The 27,456-nt window shown below is 44.2% G+C and overlaps 1 protein-coding gene across 2 annotated transcripts in view; it reads left to right on the top strand.

Moving 5' to 3' along the window:
• Positions 1-23,737, top strand: part of WDFY1 (WD repeat and FYVE domain containing 1) — a 30,414-nt gene extending 6,677 nt beyond the window's left edge. For both annotated transcript variants that reach the window (XM_035132462.3, XM_035132464.3), the window contains exons 3-12: positions 721-794; positions 3,099-3,153; positions 4,808-4,958; positions 8,422-8,534; positions 10,600-10,726; positions 12,102-12,207; positions 14,236-14,337; positions 14,990-15,120; positions 17,294-17,402; positions 20,868-23,737. In XM_035132462.3, coding sequence (XP_034988353.3) covers positions 721-794; positions 3,099-3,153; positions 4,808-4,958; positions 8,422-8,534; positions 10,600-10,726; positions 12,102-12,207; positions 14,236-14,337; positions 14,990-15,120; positions 17,294-17,402; positions 20,868-20,927 — 1,028 coding nt within the window. In that variant the 3' untranslated portion in view covers positions 20,928-23,737. The remainder of the gene's footprint in view (positions 1-720; positions 795-3,098; positions 3,154-4,807; positions 4,959-8,421; positions 8,535-10,599; positions 10,727-12,101; positions 12,208-14,235; positions 14,338-14,989; positions 15,121-17,293; positions 17,403-20,867) is intronic.
• Positions 23,738-27,456: the final 3,719 nt, after the last annotated feature.

The following is a 27,456-nucleotide window of genomic DNA, read 5'->3' as shown; positions in this document are numbered from 1 at the left end:
TGAAGTTGCATGAGATTATGTTTTCTGCTTCTGAGAAGTTCAGTTACTTATCTAGATCTACCTATCTAGTATATTTTGCAAATCGGTTTTAACTTTGCTAATGGAATGACTTGCTTTGTTTAACCATTTTTGTTGTTGCTTAAATAAGCTGCTACTCAACCCAAAGGAGAGAGAGAGAGAGAAAGAGAAGAATGTTGCTGTTGTTTTTCCCCACCAAGCTGATAATTGAAACCAGAGCCTCGTTTTAGCCGGGTCATCTTAACATTAAGTCAAACCTAACAAAGGCTTTTGCTTTTAAATATGATTGCCAACTGTAGAGGAAAAACAGCTTGGCTTTCTCCTTTGCCTCTTAACAGCAGTTTCATCCATTAAAAAAATCAGCAGATACTTTTCATAATATGCAGAAAAGCACAGTCACTGTTTTCAGATTAAACTGCATAAGAGCATAAAGGCAGTGCTCTCTAAGAATCCTGATGGCGAGATACTAAGGCTGCAATCTTATATACGCTTTCCTTCTGAGTAGACATGCCTAGGACTCTGCTATTGAAACAGTGTGTTCTGTGGCAATTCTTCTGGTTTTCCTTGGAAGAAACATGGATGAATAAGAATTTCACTGCAGAACAATGCCTAATGTTGATAATGCTTCGACTGGCAAAAATAATTGATTTAGATTAATTCCTATGTAAAAATTATTTTGTAAATATGTATTTCTTTGGGCAGCTCCGTGTTCCACCATGGCTTATCATCATGACAGCAGGCGGATATTTGTGGGTCAAGATAACGGAGCCATTATGGTGAGTATCTCGTTTGTATTCAATACTCTTTTTAAGTACTGAGTGCTAGAGTCCTGTTTAGTCAAGTTTCATGGGATCAATTCCAGTCTGTTACCTCCCGAGGATGACCCGGGTCATCGTACAGCCCAGACACTGAGGTCCAGCTCTGAGGACCTTCTGGCGGTTCCATCACTGCGAGAAGCGAAGTTACAGGGAACCAGACAGAGGGCCTTCTCGGTAGTGGCACCTGCCCTGTGGAAAACCCTTGCATCAGATGCCAAGGAAATAAACAAATATTTGACTTTTAGAAGACATCTGAAGGCAACCCTGTATCAGGAAAATTTTAATGTCTAATGTTTTACCATTTTTTACGTATTTTTATGTATTGTATGCCGCCCAGAGTGGCTGGGTATTATTTACACCTAAAAAGGTAAAGGTAAAGGGGCCCCTGACCATCAGGTCCAGTCGTGTCCGACTCTGGGGATGCGGCGCTCATCTCGCTCTATAAGCCGAGGGAGCCAGCGTTTGTCCGCAGACAGCTTCCGGGTCATGTGGCCAGCATGACAAAGCTGCTTCTGGCAAACCAGAGCAGCGCACGGAAACGCCGTTTACCTTCCTGCCGGAGCGGTCCCTATTTATCTACCTGCACTTTGATGTGCTTTTGAACTGCTGGGTGGGCAGGAGCTGGGACCGAGCAACGGGAGCTGACCCCGTTGCAGGGATTCGAACCGCCGACCTTCTGATCAGCAAGCCCTAGACTCTGTGGTTTAACCCACAGCGCCACCCTGGGTCCATTATTTATACCTAGCAGGGTATAAATAATACAGTTGTTGTTAGTTGTTGTTGTTGTTATTATATTATATTATATTATATTATATTATATTATATTATATTATATTAATTATTATTATTAATTAAACCCCTGCTAAAAATGAGCCTTGCCGTCTTGAATGCATGTATCAGAATACTGTTACTGCTGAGCTCTCACCCCCACCAATATATATATTAAATATATATATACTGGGAACAGTTGCTCATGGGCTTTCCTTTTCCAAGACTCCTGGAGGAGCAGGTTATGGAGCTCCCAATTGTATGGATATAAATTCATGCTCTGGCAGGATTCAAGCTGATTTTCATGGCCTCCAGTTGTGCTTTTTTTCCAGCCCATCTAAAGCTGTGAGGGGAACCGGTAGTGTAAGCCACCAGGACCAAACGGTGACTGATTTAGGTGATGCATAGGCTGTTCAACTGGTACAGCTGCCAGACTGCTGTGAACACAGGGGTCTCTTGAGTTTCCTTATGATCCTTCCTGGTCTCCCAGGTAGAGCTGACATACATCTTTAGAAAAGCACCTGGAAGGCCCAGGACTTGAGATAACCAGGCTAGAGGTGAGAGATTTGTATTCTCAAACAGCCTTGTGTCAGAAACACCCTTCTAGCGAACGCACTGAGCAGGAGAAAAGTTTCCAGCTTGCTGTTCCTAAGGGGTAGGTATCCTCTGTATAGATTCTTTTTAAAAAATGTGCAGTGGAGCCTTCCAATGAGCACTTCCCTCGCTTGCATTCTGAAGTTGCACAGGCCCAGAAGATTGTGCCACACATGTAATTCGTAGATTGGCATTTCACTGTCTTCCATTCACTTGGGCATAGATGTATGTCCTCTTGGCTGTTTTCTGCATTTGTTGGCTATTTGAGTTATTAATATTCCGTTGGGAGCCGCTCAGAGTGGCTGGGGAAACCCAGCCAGATGGTCGGGGTGTTGTTGTTGTTTTGTGTCCGACTCTTCGTGACCCCATGGACCAGAGCACACCAGGCACTCCTGTCTTCTACTGCCTCCCGCAATTTGGTCAGACTCATGTTGGTGGCTTTGAGAACACTATCCAACCATCTCGTCCTCTGTCGTCCCCTTCTCCTTGTGGCCTCCATCTTTCCCAACATCAGGTTCTTTTCCAGGGAGTCTTCTCATGAGGTGGCCAAAGTATTGGAGCCTCAGCTTCAGAATCAATCAATCAATAAATAAATATTGACTCATTTAAAATAGGGGAAATGTAGCAGTTTGTGTGGGACCATATCCCTTATTATTATTTACTGTTTTCTTAGTGCTGTACAGCACTTCTTACGTTATCCCTGAGATCATTCTTCAAAATCCTAATGAAGCTGAATGGATGGCAGTTGAAGACCACCTAAACATTTCTCCATATGAAAGCACAGCTTAAATAGATGGAACTCCCTTACAGCTTTTCTTATTGTGTCATCTTGAGCCTTCCTGATCTCAAGAGAAGATTGTGCCTCTTTCTCTTAATAACAGCTTGGTTTCTTGGTTTCAGGAGTTTCATATCTCGGAAGACTTCAATAAGATGAACTTTGTGAAGACTTACCCAGGTAATGAAACAGCGAAGTGTGCATTGTCTTTCCCCCCAGAGGCGGGGAATTTTAGAACAGTAGCTTGTAATGTATGACCTGTCTTAACTTGCATCAGATTATTGTCCCTGTTTTGAGACACAACTGATTATCTACCTATGTGAGCCGAAATCATACATTCTGTAACTTAAGTATCGAAAACAAAATAGAAAATTGTAAAATATATTTTAATGATGGGTAACCATTAGGTTTCAGAAAGGTTGGATCCAGACTATGCAATAATCAGGACAGGTTAGTTGTGACTAATTTCAGGCCCCTTGATTTTCAATCATGAAAGCATGAATAACTTGGTGAGGGGTTAAGAAGTGGTAATTACCAATTTAACGTCTGTTTTTCGCTGACTTTTCCTTCCATTTTATGGGTTCTGAGGCCACTTGTGGGATGGGCTTGACCTGCCATTCTTTAAGCAGCTGTTCTCTGCTGCTCTGTGGATGATTCTGAGCTCAGACACCTATCGCAGGACATTTACATGGTGGGGCAGTGCAGTTTGGCCACAAGCAATGACCAGGCTTCTGACTTCATCTGATCCTCCAGCTCCTCTCTTCAGTTCCAGCTAAATCAGTTGCAGCTTTGCCAGGGGTCATGGAGGATCAACGGACCAGGAAGAAAGTCTGCATGCGACAGTGTAGGGAAGACATCTGGGTGGACATTAGACTCCATTCTGGGGAGCATGTGCACAAGGAAGGGATGGGGGGACATTTGACGGCTCCATTTGAAAGCAGCCCTTCTTGATTACAAGGCCAACCCCATTGAAACAGACCTGTCTTATGATGTGTCCCTCTTTCTACAGATGCAAATATTGGCTTTGAGAGAGATCTTGTGTTAAGATGACAACAGAAGAGTCTTTATGTCACGGCAGATGACGCTTGTCTATTCCGATATAATGCTTTTCTCTATTCAAAGTAATTTCACAGTAGTTCTCCCCCCAATGCTCCTTCCTTCGATCACCTGTTCTGATTCACTGTTTAATCTAATTTGCAATCACATATGTGCTTCTTCTAAGCTGTTGTTTTGCCATAATGGAGACTGACCTTCATATATCCATGTGAAGGATGTGACTCACCGCAAGAAGCCTTTAAATAAATGAACTCCTGGCAAATGGGGGTGGGGTGGGGGAAATGCACACTGTTGTTCAAACAATCATAGCAAAGTCAGTGCTTCCCAAGAAACTTAAATTTGTTTTCCAGGAATGCCAGCCATCTTTGGAGTCTTCAGAACAAAAGTTTGCATTCAACATTTTTGTGCCTTGACTTTTGCTTCTCTCCTCTCCCACCCTATATGGCTCAGGAGGCTCACAAATTAAATGGGAGCCTGGCTGAAAGTTAATTTTCTCCCTATCTTTTGTTGATAATACTGGCTGCATTGCTGTGGGTGCAGTCCCTAGTATTATGTCTGTCAGCATATTTTTTTCCCTCCTGAAAAAGCATGGGGTGCCACAGCAGGTTCTGGGGCTGCAAACAAACCTTGCATTCCTCTTCTCACCCCCTTTCCCTGACAGCCAGCGTATAAGATGGAAACAAGGCTTAAATGTATGGATTGAACGGGTCACCTGTAGAGCAAAGCATCCTGCTGATTGCTGCCTGCAAAAATATTCTCTTCTTTTGTGTCTCTGCAGCTCATCAGAACAGAGTATCTGCAGTCATTTTCTGCTTGGAAGCAGAGTGGGTTATCAGCACCGGCCACGATAAATGTGTCAGCTGGATGTGTACCAGAAGTGGAAACATGCTGGGAAGACATTATTTCACCTCCTGGGCGTCTTGCCTACAGTATCTTTCAAAGTAGTTGTATCATAGCAGATGTGGGAGTTTCTGAAGGTTTATTTAACGTGTGCCCAAAGCTCAGTTGCTCTACTGCACAATTCTATATTCATTTTGAATAGCCTCTGCCAAGAGTTTTAAGTGACTGTTTCTGCTATTAGATTTCATTAGTGTAAGAGATTTTAAAGGATCTACTGTAGCTAACAGATTTACGAAGTACTAGTCACTGTTGCCATGTGCAGTATTTGTTTGGCAATTCAGCAGTCTCAGGCTGCGTGCCACATGTGCTTCAGAAGTCCTCTTCAAGTGTTCTGCAAGTTAAATAAACTCATGATGGGTGGGGGTGCTTGAGGACCAGCATGTCATAATAATAATAACAACAACAACAACAACAACAACAACAACAACAACAACAACAACAACTATTATTTTATACCCTGCCCATCTGGCTGGGTTTCCCCAGCCACTCTGGGTGACTCCCAACAAAATATTGAAAATACAATGTGCTACCATTGCTCTGATCGTCATCTGTTAGTTGAAAGGCGAATGCACTCCTGAGTTCATGGAGGCTCACTGCATTTTAGAACCCTATTTTTCTAGGATTCTAAAAATGTGCAGGGAGCCTCAATGAGTACAGGATGCAGAGCCACTTTGCTTTCATATGTAATGCCTGGAGGAGGCTACAAGCTGCTGGCAGTGCTAGGTGCTGTCTTCATTCAGTGTTAAGAGTGACAATCTGTGATCCGTAAGGTGTTCTCTTTATATCCAAAAGGTCACTTTGGTGTTGCCACTCACAGGCCATAGAATGAAAAAGCAGGGTGTGCACACTTAGTCATTGGCTGGGAGTTCTTAAGAATTATTTCACATCCGTTTATTGTATTAGCTGGGTGGACAAGTAGGGAATATCTGTCAAGCATTCTGCCTAGTCAACTTTCTAACCACTCCAGCCTATTGTTGAAGACACTGCTCTATGGAACAGAGCAGTTCTGCTATTTAGTATATTTTAGAACTATGTATTCATCTAGGCAAAGCATGTTGGGAAGGACATGCCGCAATCATTGCTAATTCAAAATCGGCAGCCCTCTTTAACCCTTTCCTTCTTTTCCTTGCTGGCCATTGGAAGCTGTAGCCAGGGCCCAAACCCCCTCACATTCCATGAACACTGTGAAATGTTTTTCTGTGCCTTACAACCCAATTTAGCCTAAATAATAGCTTGTCATCCCTAATCCTTGCACTACCTCTGTGATGCTCTTAGTCACTATTCCATCTCTCCCACCTGTAAAAGACAAGGGTGTGATTTGCGTTTAGGTGAAAGCGACAAAAGAACCTTGTGACACTTTAAAGACTACATTTAAAAAAAAAAAATGATTGGGTTTTATAACAGGTTTTTTTTATGGCATAAGCTTTCCTGGGCTGCATTCTTCCCCAGTCTGCATCTGTGTCACAGTTGTTTTTTAAAAAGTTGCTTTGTTTTGTTTTGTTGCTTGTTGTTTGCTGCCCTGGGCTCTTTTGGGAAGAAGGATGGGATATAAGTTTAATAATAATACAGTTCACTTCATTGGATGTCAGCTGCCTACTCAACGAAAGCTGGATGAAATGATACCTTCAGGGTGCTACAAGACTCTTAGTTCTGTTTACTGTGAGAGACTAAAGACAGCTACTCCCCTGGGAGTTTCCTTTAGGTGTTGAGTTAGTCTATGAGAGAGCTGTGATTTTAGCCCAGGTCATATAGGTTTACTCTGCCCAGTAAATCATTCTGACCCTGAACTTTACTGAGAATCTAGCATGGCTTCCCCAGAAAGCATCGTCTTTATCTTTTGAGAGAGAGAGAGAGAAAGTAAAGACTTCCTTTTCCTTAGCAGGGTTTTTCTTCTCCTTAAACAGTCACACACTGTTTGCTGGAGTCATTAATAGCAGGGCAGATTATTATTTCACTACCCTTGTCAAGAGCTTCTGAAATATAGCAGCTAATGAGCCAGTTAGAGACAGTTAAGCAAACATGAAACGTTGCAGCAGCAACGGGCAGTCAAGAGTATTGTCTGCTCCATAAAAGCAAACACTGACAATATTTCACAAGTAATGGAGTAATGCGGGTAATGAGGCTGGGCAACAGGCTGGCTCAGTGCATACACTGCCAGTCTCCATTTCTGGCAACCACTCCCCCTCACCCAACTACCCCGTTTCGATATGGGGTTGGCGAGCCAAGTCTTTCAAGTGTGAAGTAGCACACAGTGCAGCATGCTGGCCTTTTTTTTTTGTTTCGGATCTGCCCAATTCAGAAGGAGGTAGCAGTGAAGCGCAGCTCTTCTGTTCCTGCTCAGGAGTGACACCCCCCCCCCCGTGCCACAGCTTGGATTTCCGTGCTTGTAGACCTTACAGTAATTTTATACGTAGAAAGAGAGAGGGGAGCCAGAAGGGAAGAGGAGAAAATGTCTCCACTCCTGTTAAATTTGAACAAGGCATCGCCAGTGCTGTTTTTCTAGGGGCTGGGGGAAGGATCCGGAGCTCACTTTGAACTTCTCCCTTGTTCTCTTAGAATGGCCATGGTGCCTACCTGAGAGGTGCCGGAGCTGAGCTCCAGCTGGGGGGGGGAGTCCCGGGCACGGCAGTTTTAGAATCAGACTTGCTTTAAGATTGCGATAAAGCTCTTAAGTCCGGGAGGAGGGACCTGAGATTCCTGCATTGCAGGAAGTTGAACTAGCCTGCTGCAGAAAGGTCCAGTTTGTTTGTCTGCCTGCTTTTACCTCTGGCCTTGCCTGCCACTGGCAGGTGGCTCCCAGAAGGAATTGTGACCCTCCAAGCTGACAAGTTTCCCCACTCCTGCTCTAGGCAGTTTGGCACTTCCTTGCTTGTACCTTGGAATAAACTTGATGGGTTCAGGCACCACTCAAAGCCACCCAGTGGCAAGGTCTCCATTCTCTCTTTCCTCAGGAGAGAGAACTGTAAGAGATTCCTCCTCAGCCTCCTGCTGGTTAGACTCTGATTATACCAGTCACACCTGCTCTCTCCACCACCACCCCCTTGCCCCCATCACGAAGTCCCTTAAGTCTTTTTACTGGCACCGTCCTGCTGTTCTGTCACCTGGGAGACGGATCTAGCACTCCTCACACCTCCCATGGTGTCAGGCTTGTTTTTCTTACCCAGCTAGTCCAGCTGCATCTTGGCAGTAGAGCGTTTCCCGTGTTTAACTCATACCCCGGAATGATCAGACTAGTTACCCCTCTTAGAGGGGTTTTAGAACCTTGGGTGACAGCGACACGGAGGTCGAGAGCCTTGTTTGCTTGAACTAAAAGCAGCAGCTAGTAAGATCTCTTCTAGTTCAGGCACACCTTCAACTGTGGTTTTTATAGCACTACCTTTGGGACAAATTAGACTCCTTTTTACAACCATCCTTTCACACTCTGCCTCTGTGCTGCTTGAGCAGCTGACGCATGGAAGACCGGTAGCTACTCCTTGACTCGGCTGCGCTAAGATACGACTTTGAAACCCAGCATGCCTTTGTCGGAGACTATTCTGGGCAGATCACGCTCCTGAAACTTGAACAGAGCACGTGCTCGGTTATCACAACTCTCAAGGGTCATGAAGGTAAATATATATGTATGCATGTATCTTTTTCTAATTGCTTTTCCTCCTGAAATGAAATTAATTATAAATATATGCAGCTGGACCTTCCCTGAATTCTTAGGGTGAGTGGCACTAAGTGTCCTCCCAGCTAACCTATGAAGTGCTCTTCTGAACAGGAATGTGGTTGCCAGCAATTGTGGTGCTTTCTCAAATGACTGGGCACTAGGCGGTATTGAGTCTATGGCCAAGAGGGCTGTCGGAGAGGATGACCTGTCACATTTGTAAGCAGACTCAAACCAACTTCTCTTTACCTTCAAAACTTAGGGTGTAGTAAAGAGTTTTAGGCACCAGATGGCAGGCTTTCAAGGGTTGACCCTCTGGCAGCTCATAGGAAGCAATACAGTACTACGGTATATACAGTGGTACCTCTACTTACGAATTTAATGCGTTCCGAATGCACATTTGTAAGTAGAAAAAATTTGTAGGTCGAATCCCATAGGAATGCATTGGGAGAAAAAATTCGTAAGTCGAAGCAACCCTATCTAAAAATTCGTAAGTAGAAAAAATCCTATCTAAACCGCATCCAAGATGGCGGGCGGAGCTCCGTTCGTAAGTAGAGTTATTTGTAAGTAGAGGTACCACTACTTTACCTGCTGTGTGACTGACACACATTTGCATTAAGTGAGAATGGGAACTGGGGATTGTTGCTTCTTTTGTTGGTTTCCCTGCCTTTTATGTCCTGCCTTTCTTCCGTTGTGGAATCCATGGTGGTGCGGACATGGTTCTCAGGTGGCCTCCCATCCATGCTCTCACCGGACTCAGGCCTGCTCAGCTTCAGCAACCTTGTATGCCTTCAGATCTGACTGACACACGAGGACTCACTGAGGACTTGAACTGTCTAACATAGAGACCCTCAAGAACATTGTTTCCCCCACCCAGCCTAGTCCCTCTCATTAACCCCCGCCCCGCCAGTCTTGTCATGGCCATGTGCTTGCTGTGACAAGCATCTCTCCCCACCCTGGTAAGCTGCTGTCCGTCTCCTCAGCCTGTTGCTGTGGGTGAAGGAAGTGGGTGGGAACCGATGGGTTGGAATGCAAATTCGGACTCTGGTTCCTAGTTTCAAAAGTTGAGACAACCCTCCCCAAAGGCCTATTCTTGCACCCTGCTTTGGCACTACAGGGTTCAGAGTGGCTTATTTATAGCTCACATCTATGTCCAGACACTGCCAAACATCTTAGCATCAACCCTAAGCCACCACATGTGCCTTCAGGCCATTATCTGAAGCAGAGGTGTGTGTGTGTGTGTGTGTGTGTGTGTGTGTGTGTGTGGTTGGTTATCTCTTACTTGTGTGCTAACAGTGGTGTATGGCCCTGCCGGAGAAGATAATTAGTTGCACAGCACAGCTACACACACTGAGAAAAATGAGGACCAACACTGATTAACTTATTCAGATGTGCTCCAGTGAAAATTGCTGGTTTCTATGTACCTTTATAGTAGACTGTGAACGCCAGACAATAAGAATTATGTGGAAATGGTCAATATTGGGGCTCTGCTATACAAACAAGGACAACAGGGCAAACTCTAATCACAGCTGGCTCAGATAAACAGGCCTGATAAAGATGCTGATAGCTGAGAGTCTATTTCAGAGGTTGTTTGTATGAAGCAAGCTTGAAAGACTCTACTTTGTTTGAAGGCATAATTTGGTAACCCAAGCATGGGCTTGCAGAGGACGTGATTTCTGGAAAACGTTTTGGGCTCCCGCAAAATATTTCTTGTCTCTCATCGTCTTCATTGCTTGTCATGAAGACTTTCCCATGTGGTTGGCTTATGCTGAACTTCTAAATCTGAGTTTAGGTGTGCTTGTCTGCTGTGCTGTTCAAGTCTGCTGCTTCGTGATTTATTACATGGTTTATGAAGCCAGGAATGATTGTCTAAACTAGGCAAATGTATCCCTTTGTAAAAGGGAATATTTAGACCTACCCTTTGGAAGTGCTGTATTATATTTCACCCCCCCACACACACTCCCATTTACCTGAAGTCTGAAGAATCTGCAAGCTAATGCACTTATTCCTTCTCCTCAACCTAGGAAGCATTGCCTCCCTGTGGTGGGATCCGATTCAGCGGCTACTCTTCTCTGGAGCATCTGATAACAGCATAATCATGTGGGATATTGGAGGAAGGAGAGGTCGGACGCTTCTGCTTCAAGGCCACCAGTATGCTAACATTTTATTTTCCCAGCTCTTACTGCTGCTGGTTCAGTCCTTGGTTGTGTTAACATAAAGGTAAAGGTAAAGGGACCCCTGACCATTAGGTCCAGTCGTGACCGACTCTGGGGTTGCGCGCTCATCTCGCATTATTGGCCGAGGGAGCCGGCGTATAGCTTCCAGGTCATGTGGCCAGCATGACAAAGCCGCTTCTGGCAAACCGGAGCAGCACATGGAAACGCCATTTACCTTCCCGCTGTAGCGGTTCCTATTTATCTACTTGCATTTTGACGTGCTTTCGAACTGCTAGGTTGGCAGGAGCTGGGACCAAGTAACGGGAGCTCACCCCGTCACAGGGATTCGAACCGCTGACCTTCTGATCAGCAAGCCCTAGGCTCAGTGGTTTAACCACAGCGCCACCTGGGTCCCCTTAAGTGCTATGCATTGAAAGCAGCATGAGACCACTTTAAACAGTCCTGGCTCCCCCCCCCCAAAAAAAAGATTCCTGGGAGCTGTAGTTTGTTAAGCATGCTGAACACTGTTAGCAGACCCCCTACTCCCCTCACAGAGCTATAGTTCCCAGAGTGGTTTAACCAACCAGTCCTCCTTCCCAGGGAACTCTGGGAATTGTAGTTCTGTGACTACAGTGGTGCCTCGCTTAACGAATGCCCTGCTTAACGAAGTTTCCGCTTAACGGAAGGTTTTTTCTAGCGGAGGTTGCCTCGCTAGATGAATTCGTTTTACGAAAAATCCGTATAGCGAATCGCGGTTTCCTATAGGAATGCATTGAAATTCAATTAATGCGTTCCTATGGGCAAAAAAAAAATTCAATGCATTCCTATGGGATTCGCTAGACGAATTTTTCGTTATAAGAAAAGACCCGTGGAATGAATTAAATTCGTCTAGCGAGGCACCACTGTACATACAAAACTGTGGGAAAGCACTATATACCAAAATTTTGCAGGGCTGGGGGGCAGTATCTGGTATTTGAAATTAATAGATGAAATTAACAAAATGGGTAACAATTTACTTCTCTGGTCAAATCAGCTGTCCCTTTGTTTACAAATGAGGCAGTAATATAACCAGGAAGGAGAGCATGAGAACGTCTGTGGTGATATTGGGGGTTTCACTGTAACTTCCTCCATTACCATTAGTAGCATTGTGCACACCCCTCCTTTCAAAAACGACAAAACGTAAGGCCATGTGACTCATGTGGCATCAGGGAAAGTTTCCTGTCAGCATGAATCTTAAGAAGCTTAAGATGGAAACAAAAATTTCAAGAGACAGAAATTGTTTCAACTGCCGCCTGCAGAAACATGGCCAAGGTTCTGTATCAGTTTTAAATACTGAAATGGAGAATGCTTTCTGTTTATTTATTGTACAGTGACAAAGTTCAGGCCCTTTGCTACCTCCAGCTCACACGACAACTGGTTTCTTGTTCAGCTGATGGAGGGATCACAGTCTGGAATATGGATATTAGCCGAGAAGAGGTAGGAATTATCACCAGGCTCAAAGGCTTTATCTCAATTCCCTTGAGCGCAGATGAGAAGCTAAGGTCCCATAGCCATGATGCTCTAGTTCTCCTCAGATTTCTGCGTTCTCTTCACAGGCCTCTCGCTTAATAGGCAGTTAGCTAGGGGAAATTATTTATACATACATACATACATACCCCGCCCATCTAGCTGGGTTTTCCCGGCCACTCTGAGCAGCTCCCAACAGGCTATTAAAAACACGATAAAACATCAAACATTAAAAACTTCCCTAAACAGGGCTGCCTTCTGATGTCTTCTAAAAAGTCAGATAGTTGTTTATTTCCTTGACATCTGATGGGAGGGTGTTCCACAGTGTGGGCGCCACTACCGAGAAGGCCCTCTGTCTGGTTCCCTGTAACCTCACTTCTCGCAATGAGGGAACCGCCAGAAGGCCCTCGGCGCTGGACCTCAGTGTCCGGGCTGAACAGTGAGGGTGGAGACACTCCTTCAGGTATACTGGGCCGAGGCCATTTAGGGCTTTTAAAGGTCAGCACCAACACTTGGAATTGTGCTCGGAAACGTACAGGGAGCCAATGTAGGTCTTTCAGGACCGATGTTATATGGTCTCAGCTGCCACTCCCAGTCACCAGTCTAGCTGCCACATTCAACGTCATAGTAATATGATTGTTCCATAGGCGCAAGTATTTCTGCCTGCTAGATGGAATCAATCTCCCCTCTTCTTCTGCACCCTGGTATGGGGTTTTCCCAAACTCTCTGGAGCAGATTAGGGGGAGGAGAAGCTCTCTTGCGCTTCCATGAGTATGTGCTGGCCTCCGCTATCACACTGTGTTAGTTGAATCCAGCCATAAGCAGATCCCACTTGTGGGCATGTTGCATTTATTTATAGTCATTCTTACAGGCCTCAGTCACCTCCTGAGGAATCTTGGTTAAAGGGATGTTGATACTTAAGGAACGGCCAGACTCGGCTTGTTTTCAGATAGTTCTTCAAAAAAGCAAACAAATAGGGAGAGGAGGGAGCTTTGTTGTTTTCACATTTTCAAGGTTTTTCCAGCAGCTACAAAGGCAAAAACCTTCTTAAACTCGAGGTCAGGTAGTGACAAGCCCACAGGGTGTGCCAGAGTGGCTTGCAGGCAGTAAGTGCAACTTGAATTGCTCAGTTTCTGTTAGTATATGGAAGACTTGCATTTAGCTGAACCTCTGGTGTCTGCCTATAGGGAAGCAGGTGAGGGGGAAATCTGGTCCTTCCATGGGTCTCTGAGCTGCCGCAATACGCAGTGAGGACAGGAATAGAAGCTGATTCATATACAGAAGAGAGGTCCAGGCAAAAGCTCAGTTAATTGCTTTAAGTGGCATCAATAGTGCTCAGAAACAAGGACAGGACATGTTTAACGTCAGGTTATGAGTGAAAAACGGAAGGCATGATTATTTGACTATGGAATGCTTCAGTTTTTCCAATTATGCGCTATCTCTTCTTAATCATCCAGACACTGAAAACTGGGGAGCTTCGAAGCCTGCAGCAGGCTAATAATTCAGACGTGGCAAAGGGAGGCTTCCTCATTAGCGTGGTGGAAACGGAATATGCCACAGCTAAGGGCAAAGTGTGGGAGGCACACAAAGATCTGGGAGACAAGGCCCCATTTCATTAATCCCTCATGGACGTAGCTTGACACTAAATTGGACTAATTACGTCTGGAGAGTGGCAGATTTTATGAGGCAGGCTTGCGTTTTGGGGACTTTTCACAGCTCCTCTCAGTTGAATAACAATATAATAATAATTCGTTATTTGTACCTCGCCCATCTGGCTGGGTTTCCCCAGCCACTCTGGGCGGCTTCCAGCAAAGATTAAAAATACATTAAAAGACCTTAAATGCATTTCTAGTTTTGTTGCTAGTGCAAAGCAATAAATAAAGGTTAAAACTTGGCACCCTTAATTCCAGCGACATTTATGGGATTTTGGGAGAGCGGGTTTCTCCCCTTTTGCAACAAAATTTTTAAACGTTTTTCCGTTGCCTCTTCTGGTTCCAGGCCCCTCAGTGGTTAGAAAGCGATTCCTGTCAGAAATGCGAGCAGCCTTTCTTCTGGAACATAAAGCAGATGTGGGACACAAAGACTCTGGGGTTGAGGCAGGTGAGTGTGTCCTCCTGCCTGCAAAGTATTTTGGTGCTGGCCATTTATGGAGTTGGCAGGAAGGATTAATGTTTAGTGCTGTACTTGGATCAGGCCTGCTTTCAGCACTAGGAGTGCCCCATCTCCCTTTGATCTAATTGAAACGAGAACGGGCTAGTCCTGTGGCGGACAGCATAGATCTGTGCAAAGGTAGGAGGTGAGAATGCTTCTGAAAACCAGCTGCTAGAATCTGCAGGAGGGGAGACAGCTCTTGTGCTCAGGTCCTGCTTGTGGGGCTTCCCACGGGCAACTGGTCAGCCACTGAGAGAACAGGATGCTGGACTAGATGGGTCCTTGACCTGACGTTGCAAGACTCTTCTTGAGTTCCCAAAATGCAGTGTTTGACTTATAAAGTCCTAAATAGTCTGGACCAGTGTTTAAAAGGACAATTTCTTTCCATATTGACTTGCCTATCAAGCTCTTAATCTGAGATTTTTTCCCCTGAGTTGCCCACCGTTTGGAGGATAGCAGGCTGGGGACTGCAGAGGGAGTCTGTGGTGAATCTTCCCTCCCCAAAACCACAGTTGGCTGCAACTAATTTGGCTTTTTTTATTTTGCTTGGTTTGATAATTTTCCATCTTCCTTGTTTCTGCTTTTCAATTCTCTCACCCAGCATCACTGTAGGAAATGTGGCAAGGCAGTGTGTGGAAAATGCAGCACAAAACGCTCCAGCTATCCTGTGATGGGCTTTGAATTCCAGGTCCGGGTCTGTGACGCCTGTTTTGATTCAATCAAAGACGAAGAGTGAGTATGCTTAGAACAGACTCCTTTGTTTTCAGTGATTATTATTTTTTAATTAACCGTAGGACATTGTATACAACACAAACCAAACCAAAGAAAACCCCAAAAGGGAAAGGGGAAAAAAGATAGTATACACTAATTATGAGCCAGATTATGTAAAGCTCTACTCAAATATTCATTGCTTTGCTTTCCTAGCTGTCAGCTGAGGCTTAAAAAAGAGAGAGAGAGCTTCGATATAGCGGGTGGCACTGTGGTCTCAACCACTGTACCTCTTGGGCTTGCTGATCAGAAGGTTGGCGGTTCGAATTCCCGCGATGGGGTGAGCTCCCGTTGCTCTGTCCCAGCTCTTGCCAACCTTGCAGTTCGAAGGCACACCAGTGAAAGTAGATACGTAAATAGGTACCACTGCAACTGGAAGGTAAACGGCATTTCCATGCGCTCTGGTTTCTGTCATGGTGTTCCATTGTGCCAGAAGCGGTTTAGTCATGCTGGCCACATGACCCGGAAAGCTGTCTGTGGACAAACACCGGCTCCCTCGGCCTGAAAGTGAGATGAGCGCTGCAACCCCATAGTCCCCTTTGACTGGACTTCACCGTCCAGGGGTCCTTTACCTTTTTAGCTATATTCCATAATTTATTCATTATCAAACCTATGTTAGATATTTTAAATGCACATATGACTTCTAACACCAATGATCTTTCATTGTAGTAGTTGTAGTTAGCTTCCAAATATTCCACAAACGTTGCAGGTTAGCAAACAAATCCTCTATGGCTAGCTAAAATGCAGCTTCCCCCAGGCATAAGGCAGGAATGCTTCCAGCACTTCTCCCGTGCCTTGTGGCAGACACCGGGCACATACCTTGTAAATCTTGCAGAGTAAAACAGACAGACTGAGGCAGAGGTGCGAGCTACAAACTACATTTATTGCTAAGAATAAGGCAGAACAATAGAAAGCATGTCTCTTCTCGCTGAGAGAAGTCCGAAGAAGAAGAAAAACAAACGGAAACAGAATACAGCAAACATCCGCTCCCGTGATTCCAACAGTCTTTGCTGGAATGCATAAACACAGTCTTGTGACTGCACTGTGAGAGGAATAGAAACCCAACAGTTTTATCCTTTATCCTGAAGTAGGAACCTCATCAAAATAAAGAAGAGGAGAGTCCACCACCTATTTGATTCTTCCTCCCCCCCTTTCCTTTTTTTGCATTTAGTTCTTTCCAGTTTGGGATAGCGGTTTCAAATGCTGGAACTGAAGACACTTTCCTCAGTGGCCCTTTCGGCCTGCAACCTCTGCAGAGGAGCATAAATCCCCACCCTCCACCACCCCAACCTTGTTTTGTAAACAGAAATCCCTACTTGCTCCTGTTTGTTAGCATTGGCAAGATGGTCTTCTTCCAGTCTCCTCACCCCTCTTGAATATGAGCTATTAATCATAGTAAAACTTAAAAAACATCACTGAGTGAGTCATTTACGTTGTTATCACCTCAGTCACTTGCTAGGACAGGAAAGGCCTGTTGCTATAATTATCCTGCTGCGTGGATTTATTGGAGTCTAGTTATACATTGGAACTCAATCCCTCGCCCCAAAGGTTTACAAAGCAAATCCTAGCTGATACTCCAACAGTTCATGCGAATTCCTATTGACCACCACTTACTGATGTTCTGAAAGTATCCTCTGTAAGATATCAGGCCAACCAAATAACCTTTTTTAACCTCACTGAGCTCATGGCACCACAGTTGGCTTCCCCAACCTGTTGAGTCGTCCAAAACATCTGGAGGGCTACAGGTTGGGGACGGATGTGCTACAGCATTTGCACCAGTCCATGCCAAACAGTCAAGAGACTTAAACCAGTTGTTTAAAAAATAAAATAGGAAGAAGCGTGTGGGTAACAATTGCTGATCTTCTCACTGTACAGAGACTTTCACAGATCAGCAGTGGAGTCAAAGGTCTGAAGGTTTCACTCTTGAACATTTAGAGCTTAATAGGACCTTAATGAACTCGCCAGTTCTCCAAATGTCATTCAGATGCTGAGGCTGATCCTGAACTTGACACATGAAATTTTCAGAAATCTTATTTCCCTGAAGTGTTTTTCTGTCTTGAAGCAATTTCCTGTGCCTGGTTTGAGAAACGTCTAGCAAGTGGCCCTTATCTAAACTCATTTTTCTCCCTTCTTCAAGCCGCACTTCTTTGGCAACTTTTCACGAAGGAAAACATAACATTTCCCATATGTCCATGGACGTCTCAAGGGGACTTATGGTGACATGCGGAAGTGATCGTGTAGTGAAGGTATGATTCTCTCTCCCCACCCCCATCTGTCTTGGCCAAGACCTGCAAGTAGCTTTCACAGTTTCCAAAAGGTAGTAGATATGAAAATATCCAGAGGAGCTAAGGGAAAACCCCAACTAAACAGCAGAACCAAATGTTTTGGATAGACTTAATAGTGTTGTTCTGCAGAGATGCAGGAAGCAGGGTGTTTTGGTCTACTACAACTGTTGAGCCATTCTGCCTTTGATGGGTAGCACAAAGTTGTCTAGTTGCTTTTCAGGAAATGCAGTTGTATCTTGGATCTCAAACGCCTTGGCTCCTGAACAAATCGGGTTCTGAATAATCGAAACCTGGAAGTGACCGTTCCAGTTTTCAAACATTTTTTGGAAGCTGGATGTCCAATGGGGATTCCGGGGATTCCGATTTGCTGCAGGAGCTTCCAGCAGCCAATCAGAAGCCGTGCTTTGGTTTCCGAATGTTTTGGAAGTCGAACGAACTTCCGGAACAGATTCCGTTTGAATTTCAAGGTACAACCGTACCTCCTTTAGCTCCACACCTTTGATCCGAGGTTGTTATTGCCCTGGCTGCCTTTGAACCATTTTTGTAGGATTCATTGGAGTGGAGAAAGTGCCATCCTTCCCCTTTAGCTCTGTGCAGATGCTTCTGTATCAAATCACTGGGTGGGATCCAACATTAGTCCTACTCAGAGTAGACCCTTTGAAGTCAGTGGAGTTGAATGGGTCAACTCTGAATAGTCAGTGTCTGATATCATCTGTTGGAACTGAAGCGGAAGCAGTAATATTTCTAGCTAGGAATCTGCAGTAAATTAAAACGGGAGTGCCTGTGTTTAATAAATGGGGATCATGTAACATTTCTCTGTGTTTTAAGCACATAGGTATTGGCTTGTTGCACATGGCTAAATAATGAACACTCTGTCTCCAGTGACTTCCAACTAGAAAACCTTTGATAAGTTCACAAGCAGGGCATGATGGAAGTAGCTAGCATCCTGATATCATACTACCTTTGTGGTTCTTAGCTGTCGCCAGCCACCAGATACTGGGCAACTTGTCCTCTGTTTCGATTAATCTTTATAAGAATTTGCTTAATAATCTCACAAGCCAAATTGTTTGTTTTCTGAATAAGTGGACTGTTGAATCTCCAAGCGTTTATTGTTTACTTCCCAATTTTCCCCCAAAGTATTGGAAATACTCCAGTATTTTAAGAATTAATGGTTACGAAGCATTCATTTCCCTTTTTTTAAAAAAAAATTCAAACAGAAGGAAGATCTATGCCCTTGAAGGATAAAATGCCCCTTAAGTTTCCAATTTAGACTACTTTAGCTCTAGAAAGATTAGAATCAAAACAACCTTTTCTGTTCCATCCTTTTTACTTGATAACCTGAATTCAATGTAGAATATTTGGTGTGTCAAGTAATGCTGTGTTTGCAGCACTGAAGTGACCTCCCTAGGGTGCAAGCCTGGGCAGTGTGTATGGAGGTCCTGGGCTGCTCAGATGACAGGACTCCCCTCTTGGCCTTGTTGGTGTTCTCCAAAGGAAAGGAAACCATTGCATTTGGCAGCAGCTTGGCTGCAGGAGTTGCCAGAAGGAAGTGTACAAGGCACCATCCAACCATCTTAGGGTCTCTACTCCGGATTTGTGTAGGATTTACTTCTTAGCCTTTTCTTCTGAAGATGTTCCACAAGGGAGCGGGTACTGATTTTTTCCTTGGGGTTTACTCCTGAAGCCTTTCTCACAAATGAGTGTTAAGATTAAGATTTAAGATTAAGATATCTTTATTGTCATTGTCCCCTTGCGGGAACAACGAAATTTCTCGGTTGCTACATCCACTCAGATAAAGCATTCCGCATAATCCAAAATACAAAACCTAATTAAAAACAGTAAATGTAAACAGTGTAACTGCAAGGTAGCAGAGGTATCGAATCAGAGTTTTCCTTCTCCTAAATGGGCTACCTTCCAATGTTGATGAGCCCCATCTGCCCCTCGTTTTGCCTTTACATCTCATGCAGAGGAAAGCATTGCATAGTACAAGTATCAAGGAAAAAGCTTGTAATATGCAACGTAGAATTCATCTGTGGTATAAAATACTACAGTTGTATACCTTGGTTCTCGAATTTAATCCGTTCCAGGAGTCCATTCGACTCCCGAAACTGTTTGAAAAACGAGGCGTGGCTTCCTTGGACATTGGGCTTCCAAAACACGTTCACAAACCGGAACAGTCACTTCCGATTTGCGATGTTCAGGAGCCGATTTGTTCGACAACTAAGGTGTTCGACAACCAAAGTACTACTGTGGAGTTATATAACCAACTAGCTTATGCAAAATATAAGTGTAATTGTTCTTACATTTTATTCATGCGTTGCCTGCTGAATTGCCCCTCCCCCCATTTTGGTCACCTTTATCTGACAGAAAGGTGGGATAAATCATTGGTCTGAAACTGTTGGGTCAGAACCACCCTGCTGGGTTGCCACCTGTATTATGAAGGGTCTCAACAGCAGCCCTGCCACCAATCATGTTGTTGGCATCCGTCTGTCTTGGGAGACAATGGGGGAGCGAGCTTTCGGGGATGAAGTCAAACCGTTGGAGAGCCACAGCGCCTGCTGTGGCTGTAGAGACTGATACAGGAGAGAGAGAGAGAGTATATATATATAGAGAGAGTATATAAGGTAAGATATCTTTATTGTCATTGTCCCCTTGCGAGAACAACGAAATTACTCGGTTGCTACATCCACACAGATAAAGCATTCCGCATAATCCAAAATTACAAAAACCTAATTAAAAACAGTAAATATAATACAAATAACAAGTAAAATAAGATGACTTCAAAGTCCAGGCTTTCCATTTAAGGCCAAAATTGCTCTAGAGAAGAAACTGTTCCTGAGATGCCTCGTTCTTGCCTGCATTGTTCTGTATCTCCGTCCCGATGGCAGGAGCTGAAAGAAATGGTGCCCAGGGTGCGTTGGATCTCTTGATATGTCTAGTGCTTTTCTGTGGCACCTGGTGGTATAGATTTGTTCTAAGGTGGAGAGTGAGCAGCCAATAATGCTCTCTGCTGTTTTAATAATTCTACACAGCCCTGCTCTATCCTGAGAAGTACAGCTTCCGTACCACACACATAAACCGTATGTGAGCACGCTCTGTATGGCACAGTGATAGAAGGCAAGCAGCAGCTTTTTTGGAAGATGGTTTTTCCTTAAAATTCTCAAAAAATACAGTCTCTGATGCGCCTTCTTCACAAGCCCCCTTGTATTAACACTCCAGGACAGATCCTCCTGTAACTCAATGCCTAGAAATCTAAACGTGTGTGTGTGTGTGTGTGTGTGTGTGTGTGTGTGTGTGTATGGCAGTGAGACCCCAAATACCCTAAATACATGTTAGAACTACAGGCACCTCTTGAGTTTGAAGATGTTGGGTCTGCTGCCATTATTCACACAGAGTCTTACTTTGCTTCTGCATCTCCTCCTTCAGATATGGGACATGACACCAGTAGTGGGCTGTGGCCTTGCGACCGGCTTCACTTCCCGCTGACCTGGGCCTGCCGAGTTAATGTACCAGATGCACCAAATGGATAACACTCCCTTCTGTGATTCTTGCCACCACAACGCCGGCTGCTTGACTCTGTGAACTCTGCTTTTCCCAAGATGGACAGCCTTTTTGTGTGTCTTGTGTGTGAGAGAGTGGAGCAGAATTCTTCTGTAATGCTTACCAGGAACAGCGGAGCCTGCTCAACTACAAGTTGACAGCCTACGGAATGAACGCAGAAAAGACTTTAAGTGCAAAAACAACAACAACAACAACAACAAATCCTTGCCTAGAGAGACCACTCCTCATTCGATTTACTTGTAGTCTTCAATGTGTGCTTTTTAATCTGCTGAAATAATATTGTACAGTGGCAAAGGGTTAAAATGAGTGTAGTGACAACAGAGTGTGCAAATAGTTGTAACTTATTCTCCGTCCTTGTAAACCATCCTTGTAGGCTAGTCTTATCTTATGAACAGCCGCTGTTCTTATGAAGGCTGCCTCACAAAGAATATATACTGTACCTTTTGACGGAAGAAGAAAGCATCTCTCCACCTATAAGGGTGAGAAAATGGGTAAGATTTTTTGGGTGGAGAATTTTCTATGAATTCTGTTTATTCTTTCAAAGTTGTTCAGACTGAGAATTACGTCAAGTTGTCTTGAGAATTTTTGTATCTGGCCAAAAAAAAACCACAGCTCGAATCATGACCTTTTTTTCTGTAACACTAAATGCAAGTTGACATGTCTTGTCGTATGCCTTACATGTAAATATGTGTTGCAATAGATGCCGGGTGAACTCAACAACCTGCACACTTTGAGTGAACTAGTTGTTGTGTTCTTTCTGCTCCCTAGATGATGGCGCTTCCTGTATTCTCTTCCCCCCCCCCCCTTAAAAAGTCATAATAATGGAGACGTGTGTGTCACTTTTATCTTACTTTCTTCAGCCAGTGCTGATCATGCTTTTAAAAACATTTCAGCAATAACTAATTTTGTTGTGGGGTGGGGGCACATAGATAAGAGCTCCTGCAGTTAAAAATGGATGGGATGAGTAGCAGCGGAAAGTTGTGAGATTAAAGATGCCTGTAAACTTTGAGAATGAAACTGATTTGTCACGTTGCGCTACAGCAGTATAAGGAGAAGGGAACGATCCTTCGTAACCTGAGCATCATTTCAAGTCACCTCTCTGTTCGTTTGCTTCATTGGCACTGTTGAGTTTAAATTTTGGGAGTAAATGTAGCTTTGTGAAATTGGGCCGGTGCGATCGCTAGCATTAATGGGATAAAATCATTGCCTAAAAGCCTTTGTAAGATCTACGGCAAAGTTAGTTCATACTGGCTAATATATCCGAACTGCTCATCCCCCCCCCCAAATAAGGTAGCAATATCTCTTGTCTCAATGTATAGTATCTCTAGGGGTATTTTCTGGAAATGTACTAAAGCGGGGGGGGGGAGCTATTTGGTGTTTGCCGTGAAAAACTTTCATAAGGCCAGTGTTAATTGTATACTGTTTTATAAGTGTGTAAATCGCTAAAGAATCAAGTCTTTTAAGTGTTTTGTGTTAGGGAGAGGCATATGAGAAAGAGCAGTATAATTTTCTGAGGTGAAATGATGTGTTTGCTGACGATCACACTAGGACTTAGATCAATGCTATGTGCTGCAGTTATGTGCAAGATTTGAGTTACTTCATTAGAATGAAAACTCGGGGAAAAAAGATGCAGTTGATCTTTTTAGGGTCAAGGTGCAGGGAGGAAAAACATGAAGGCCGCAGTTTCACCTCCATCCTAACATAAAGTTTGAAGAGTAGCACAATCTTTATAGAGAACAGTTTTCTCTCTTGACTTGATGCATTCTTAAAGCCTGAGAAGAAGTTGGCCCCATTGAACCAGTAAACCTGTACTACTCATTGCCTTATTGGACTGCATGAAAAGTGGAACTGCACTTGTATGGATTAAACCAGAGTCATTTCACCTCAGTGCCCAGAGGAAAAGTTTACTTTATCTGGAAATGCACATCTTGTGTTTTGAAAACTACCCGACTTGAAAGCATTTGTTATATCTCTCCCCCGCCTCCCCTCTTAAAAGGACAGTTGCCTTGGAACATATGTTCCCTTTTCCCATCTTGGAAACCTGGGATAACTGGCAGCAAGGGGGGCACCCATTGTTTCACCATTGATAGTTGACCCTACAGAGTAAATTCTCCAACTTGATTGGCTACTTTTTCAGGTATTAGCTGCATAGACCACAGAATAAGAATTTCCAACTCTTGGCAACTGCACTTAGACTCTTCTGTGAGTATTTTGCCAAAGGATGTTGAATTTGCTCCATGACTGAATAATTTTTATTTTATTCTATATTTTGGTAATATGGAGAATTTGACATTAAGGTGTTGTCTAGATCCGTGGAGATATTTTGTTGAGAAAACACAAGTTTGTTTGCATAATTCCAAACACGGGAGTTCTCCAAAGTCGTCAAACCCTTCCCTGATTGTGTGTTTGTAGAGAAAACAGTTTTCGGTTGAGCAGAAGGACAAACATAATGCTGTGCAATGTAACAATAACGGTCCCAGTAATTTTAATTGTGCAATTATTTTGACTTGATTTGACACACTTACCTAGTCCGCCCCCCCCCCCTTAAAGCCTTTCTTTATGTGGGAGCAACAAGTACTAATGTATCTTTTGTTGGATAGCTGTGTTCTGTGAAATACTGTATCCTTTGTTATCTGAGACTCTGTTATGGCTGTTCTTCGTTCTCCCTCCTGTCTTTTGGAAGAGAAAAAACTTTGAATATTGTACAATTAAAAAAAGAATATTTCCTGATAGTATATTTCCTGATAGTATTCCCCTTCGCCTCTCTGTTCTGATGACCTATCTTTTGTTTGTGGGGAGAAATAACTTGCTATGTGTGTGCTTTACACAAAAGATTGTCCAAATAGATGAGCAGAGAGAAATTGCTTGCTAAGAACGGTCCAGTGGAAGGAACGGTCCAGGAATGAAATTGTCTGGGGGGCGAGGAGAGAATTGAGAAAGTTGAACATCTGAAACTTGGTGAACTATGCTCGCACAGTCTAGGAATAGAGAGGAGGAGAAGGGTGCCTATTTGAATTGTAATAAGTGATGAAATCTGGGATGAACCTGCTGTAAAGGAGCTGCAAACCTAAACAACGGCAGAGCAATCCAAAACCACTTTGTGCTGGTCCGAGAGGGGTGCTTCTCAGCTGGCCTATGTCTCTGGCTGCTGTTGGTATCATTGGTGCGTAGCTCCTCCTTCCACCCGCCCAATGAGATCCCCAACGACAACCAGAGGAAAGGCACACATCATGCAATGGCATCAGTTCAGTCACTGTCTCCCACCCAAGCCAATGCACCCAGCAGGGCTGCAGGTGTGTGTTCGCCCCATCACTCTCTAAAGCCCGACAAGGCATGAGGGGCTTTTGGGATTCCTTTGGGAGTAGTGCCATAAAACACTAGGACCTCAGCACAACCCTGCAGATATTTAATTTGAAAAGATATTTAATTTAAAAGATCTGGGATCTTTTAAATGTAAGAACAAATATACAAGGCCAACCCATCCAAGAAAAGGGTGAAGTGTAGAAAAGTTCCAGAAGCTTTAGCTGCTCAGGTAGAAGTAATGCCCAATTTACCTGTCTGTTTTCCCCTGCAAGAAATTTATTTCTTCCCATTGGCTGGCAGTCCTGGAAAGGTGAGAGAAATGATGCAGCTAGTCTTAACTTTGCCTGTGGTTAATTGCAGAGGCCAGACTTTCCTGTTTCTTAGAATGCTGCATTACTTCATGTTTCCAGTTTTATTGTTCCCTCTGTCTGTTGCACTTGAATCAATGCTTTATGTCCCTGCTACAGAATTTGTTCGTGTACTGTCAGAAATGCACAGTATTATTTCCCAGCAAACTCTTGCCTGAAGGACTTTCTCGAATCAAGGTTTCATATTGAAAGCAGGTACTTCTGAAGTGTGTTTGAAGCATGGCAGTGCTGTGCTAGATTAATGGGAACATGAAGATGTGCACATATTGTGTTTTTGTGTTTCTCTAACAGTCCCGCTTTTTTTAGCTATCCACAAATTAAGTCCTTTTTTGGAATTGTGGTTTTCCGAGGTCTGTGGGCAAAATCAAACAGCCACGTTCATTACACAAAAGCAGTACCATCAAGTAACAATTTGCATGTTAGCCTTTTAGCATCGCTTGATGTCTACATTGGTGATTGTGGCTTGTGTCCCTTCAAACAAACCATGATCTGAAACCACTTACACGCTTGTGCCCCTTCAAACAAACCATGATCTGAAACAGAGTTTTCTTCTTACCAGTTGTGGTTTGTTTAAATGTGGTGTAGTGTGGTGTAGTGGTTAAGAGTGGTAGACTCGGAATCTGGGGAACCGGGTTCGAGTCTCCGCTCCTCCACATGCAGCTGCTGGGTGACCTTGGGCTAGTCACACTTCTTTGACGTCTCTCAGCCCCACTCACCTCACAGAGTGTTTGTTGTGGGAGAGGAAGGGAAAGGAGAATGTTAGCCACTTTGAGACTCCTCAGGGTAGTGATAAAGCGGGATATCAAATCCAAACTCTTCTACTCTTCTTAAATGGAAGAAACCATGATCCCATGAAGGATGGTGGTTTGTTTCCTTCAGCCCGTAGGAGCCATTTACATTACCTTGCTTGTGCATGTAGCCACTTTATCAAGAGTAACAATTTAATGTGTTAAAGTGTGAGTATGAAATAATGGACTGGCTGCATGTATGAATCGGCCCTGAACCCGGCCCTGAACCTTGGCTCCTCCTCATCCTGGAGAGTAGTGACTAGTGGGGTGCCACAGGGTTCTGTCTTGGGCCCAGTCTTGTTCAACATCTTTATCAATGACTTGGATGATGGGCTTGAGGGCATCCTGAGCAAGTTTGCAGATGACACCAAATTGGGAGGGGTGGCTAACACCCCAGAGGACAGGATCACACTTCAGAATGACCTTAACAGATTAGACAACTGGGCCAAAGCAAACAAGATGAATTTTAACAAGGAGAAATGTAAAGTACTACACTTGGGCAAAAAAAATGAAAGGCACAAATACAGGATGGGAGACACCTGGCTTGAGAGCAGTACATGTGAAAAGGATCTAGGAGTCTTGGTAGACCACAAACTTGGCATGAGTCAGCAGTGTGATGCAGCAGCTAAAAAAGCCAATGCAATTCTGGGCTGCATCAATAGGAGTATAGCATCTAGATCAAGGGAAGTAATAGTACCACTGTATTCTGCTCTGGTCAGACCTCACCTGGAGTACTGTGTCCAGTTCTGGGCACCACAGTTCAAGAAGGATACTGATAAGCTGGAACGTGTCCAGAAGAGGGCAACCAAAATGGTCAAAGGCCTGGAAACGATGCCTTATGAGGAACGGCTTAGGGAGCTGGGTATGTTTAGCCTGGAGAAGAGAAGGTTAAGGGGTGATATGATAACCATGTTCAAATATATAAAAGGATGTCATATAGAGGAGGGAGAAAGGTTGTTTTCTGCTGCTCCAGAGAAGCGGACACGGAGCAACGGATTCACAACTACAAGAAAGAAAATTCCACCTAAACATTAGGAAGAACTTCCTGACAGTAAGAGCTGTTCGGCAGTGGATTTTGCTGCCAAGGAGTGTGGTGGAGTCTCCTTCTTTGGAGGTCTTTAAGCAGAGGCTTGACAGCCATCTGTCAGGAATGCTTTGATGGTGTTTCCTGCTTGGCAGGGGGTTGGACTGGATGGCCCTTGTGGTCTCTTCCAACTCTATGATTCTATGATTCTATGGTGATCGCATTCACAACCGTACCATGTATGCAGAGAGGAGAATGGCATGTGCGAATTCATCGGAGAAGAGCTGTAATTCAGTGATAGAGCTCTGCTTTGCATGCAGAAGGTCCAAGTTCAACTCCTGGCATCTTCAGGTAGGGCTGGGAGAGAGACCTTTGTCTGGGGGACCCTTGTCTGTCTGTGTAGACAATACTGAGCTTGGTCTCTATATAAGGCAACTTCCTCTGTTCAATCCTGGGAGAACACTCAGAACCTTTTAAAGTAATGGTTCAAAGGCATAATGTACCTCCTAGCATCCCTCCCGATAAACAAAGGCAGAATTTTGGGAGAAGCAATCCCCCCCCCCCCTTGCAGGGGTGAGAGAAGCTTACAACATGCAGGTTCTTCATCACAGACAACTGTTGAAAATCTGAATGAGTAGCCTGGTCCTCCACCTTCAGATTATTCTAAATCACTAGCCCTGACTGAGCACTGTCAGCAAGCAGGGAAGAAGTTAAATGCTAGAGGACAGAGCAGAAGGAGAAGCTCCTTCCTAATGAGCAGCGTTGAAAGAGAATGCGGCTTTGTGGTGCTGTTTACAGAAATGAAGCTCATCAGCAGGCCCCCATGGAATTCCTGGCGATGCCTTGAAGGCGCCAGCTGAAAGTGAACCAGCTTGGCATGGAGATGCAACTGAAAAGTAATATTTTAGTCTGGGGATGGGGATCCCAGTGGCCACACACATTTGTGGTGGTTGGTTACCAAAGGCTAAAGC

Source organism: Zootoca vivipara, chromosome 5 (assembly GCF_965207765.1).
Source record: "Zootoca vivipara chromosome 5, rZooViv2.hap1.1, whole genome shotgun sequence".
In the NCBI taxonomy this organism is placed as follows: Eukaryota; Metazoa; Chordata; class Lepidosauria; order Squamata; family Lacertidae; genus Zootoca; species Zootoca vivipara.
The sequence above is the reverse complement of the archived record's forward strand: the minus strand, read 5'-3'. Positions and strand labels throughout refer to the sequence as shown.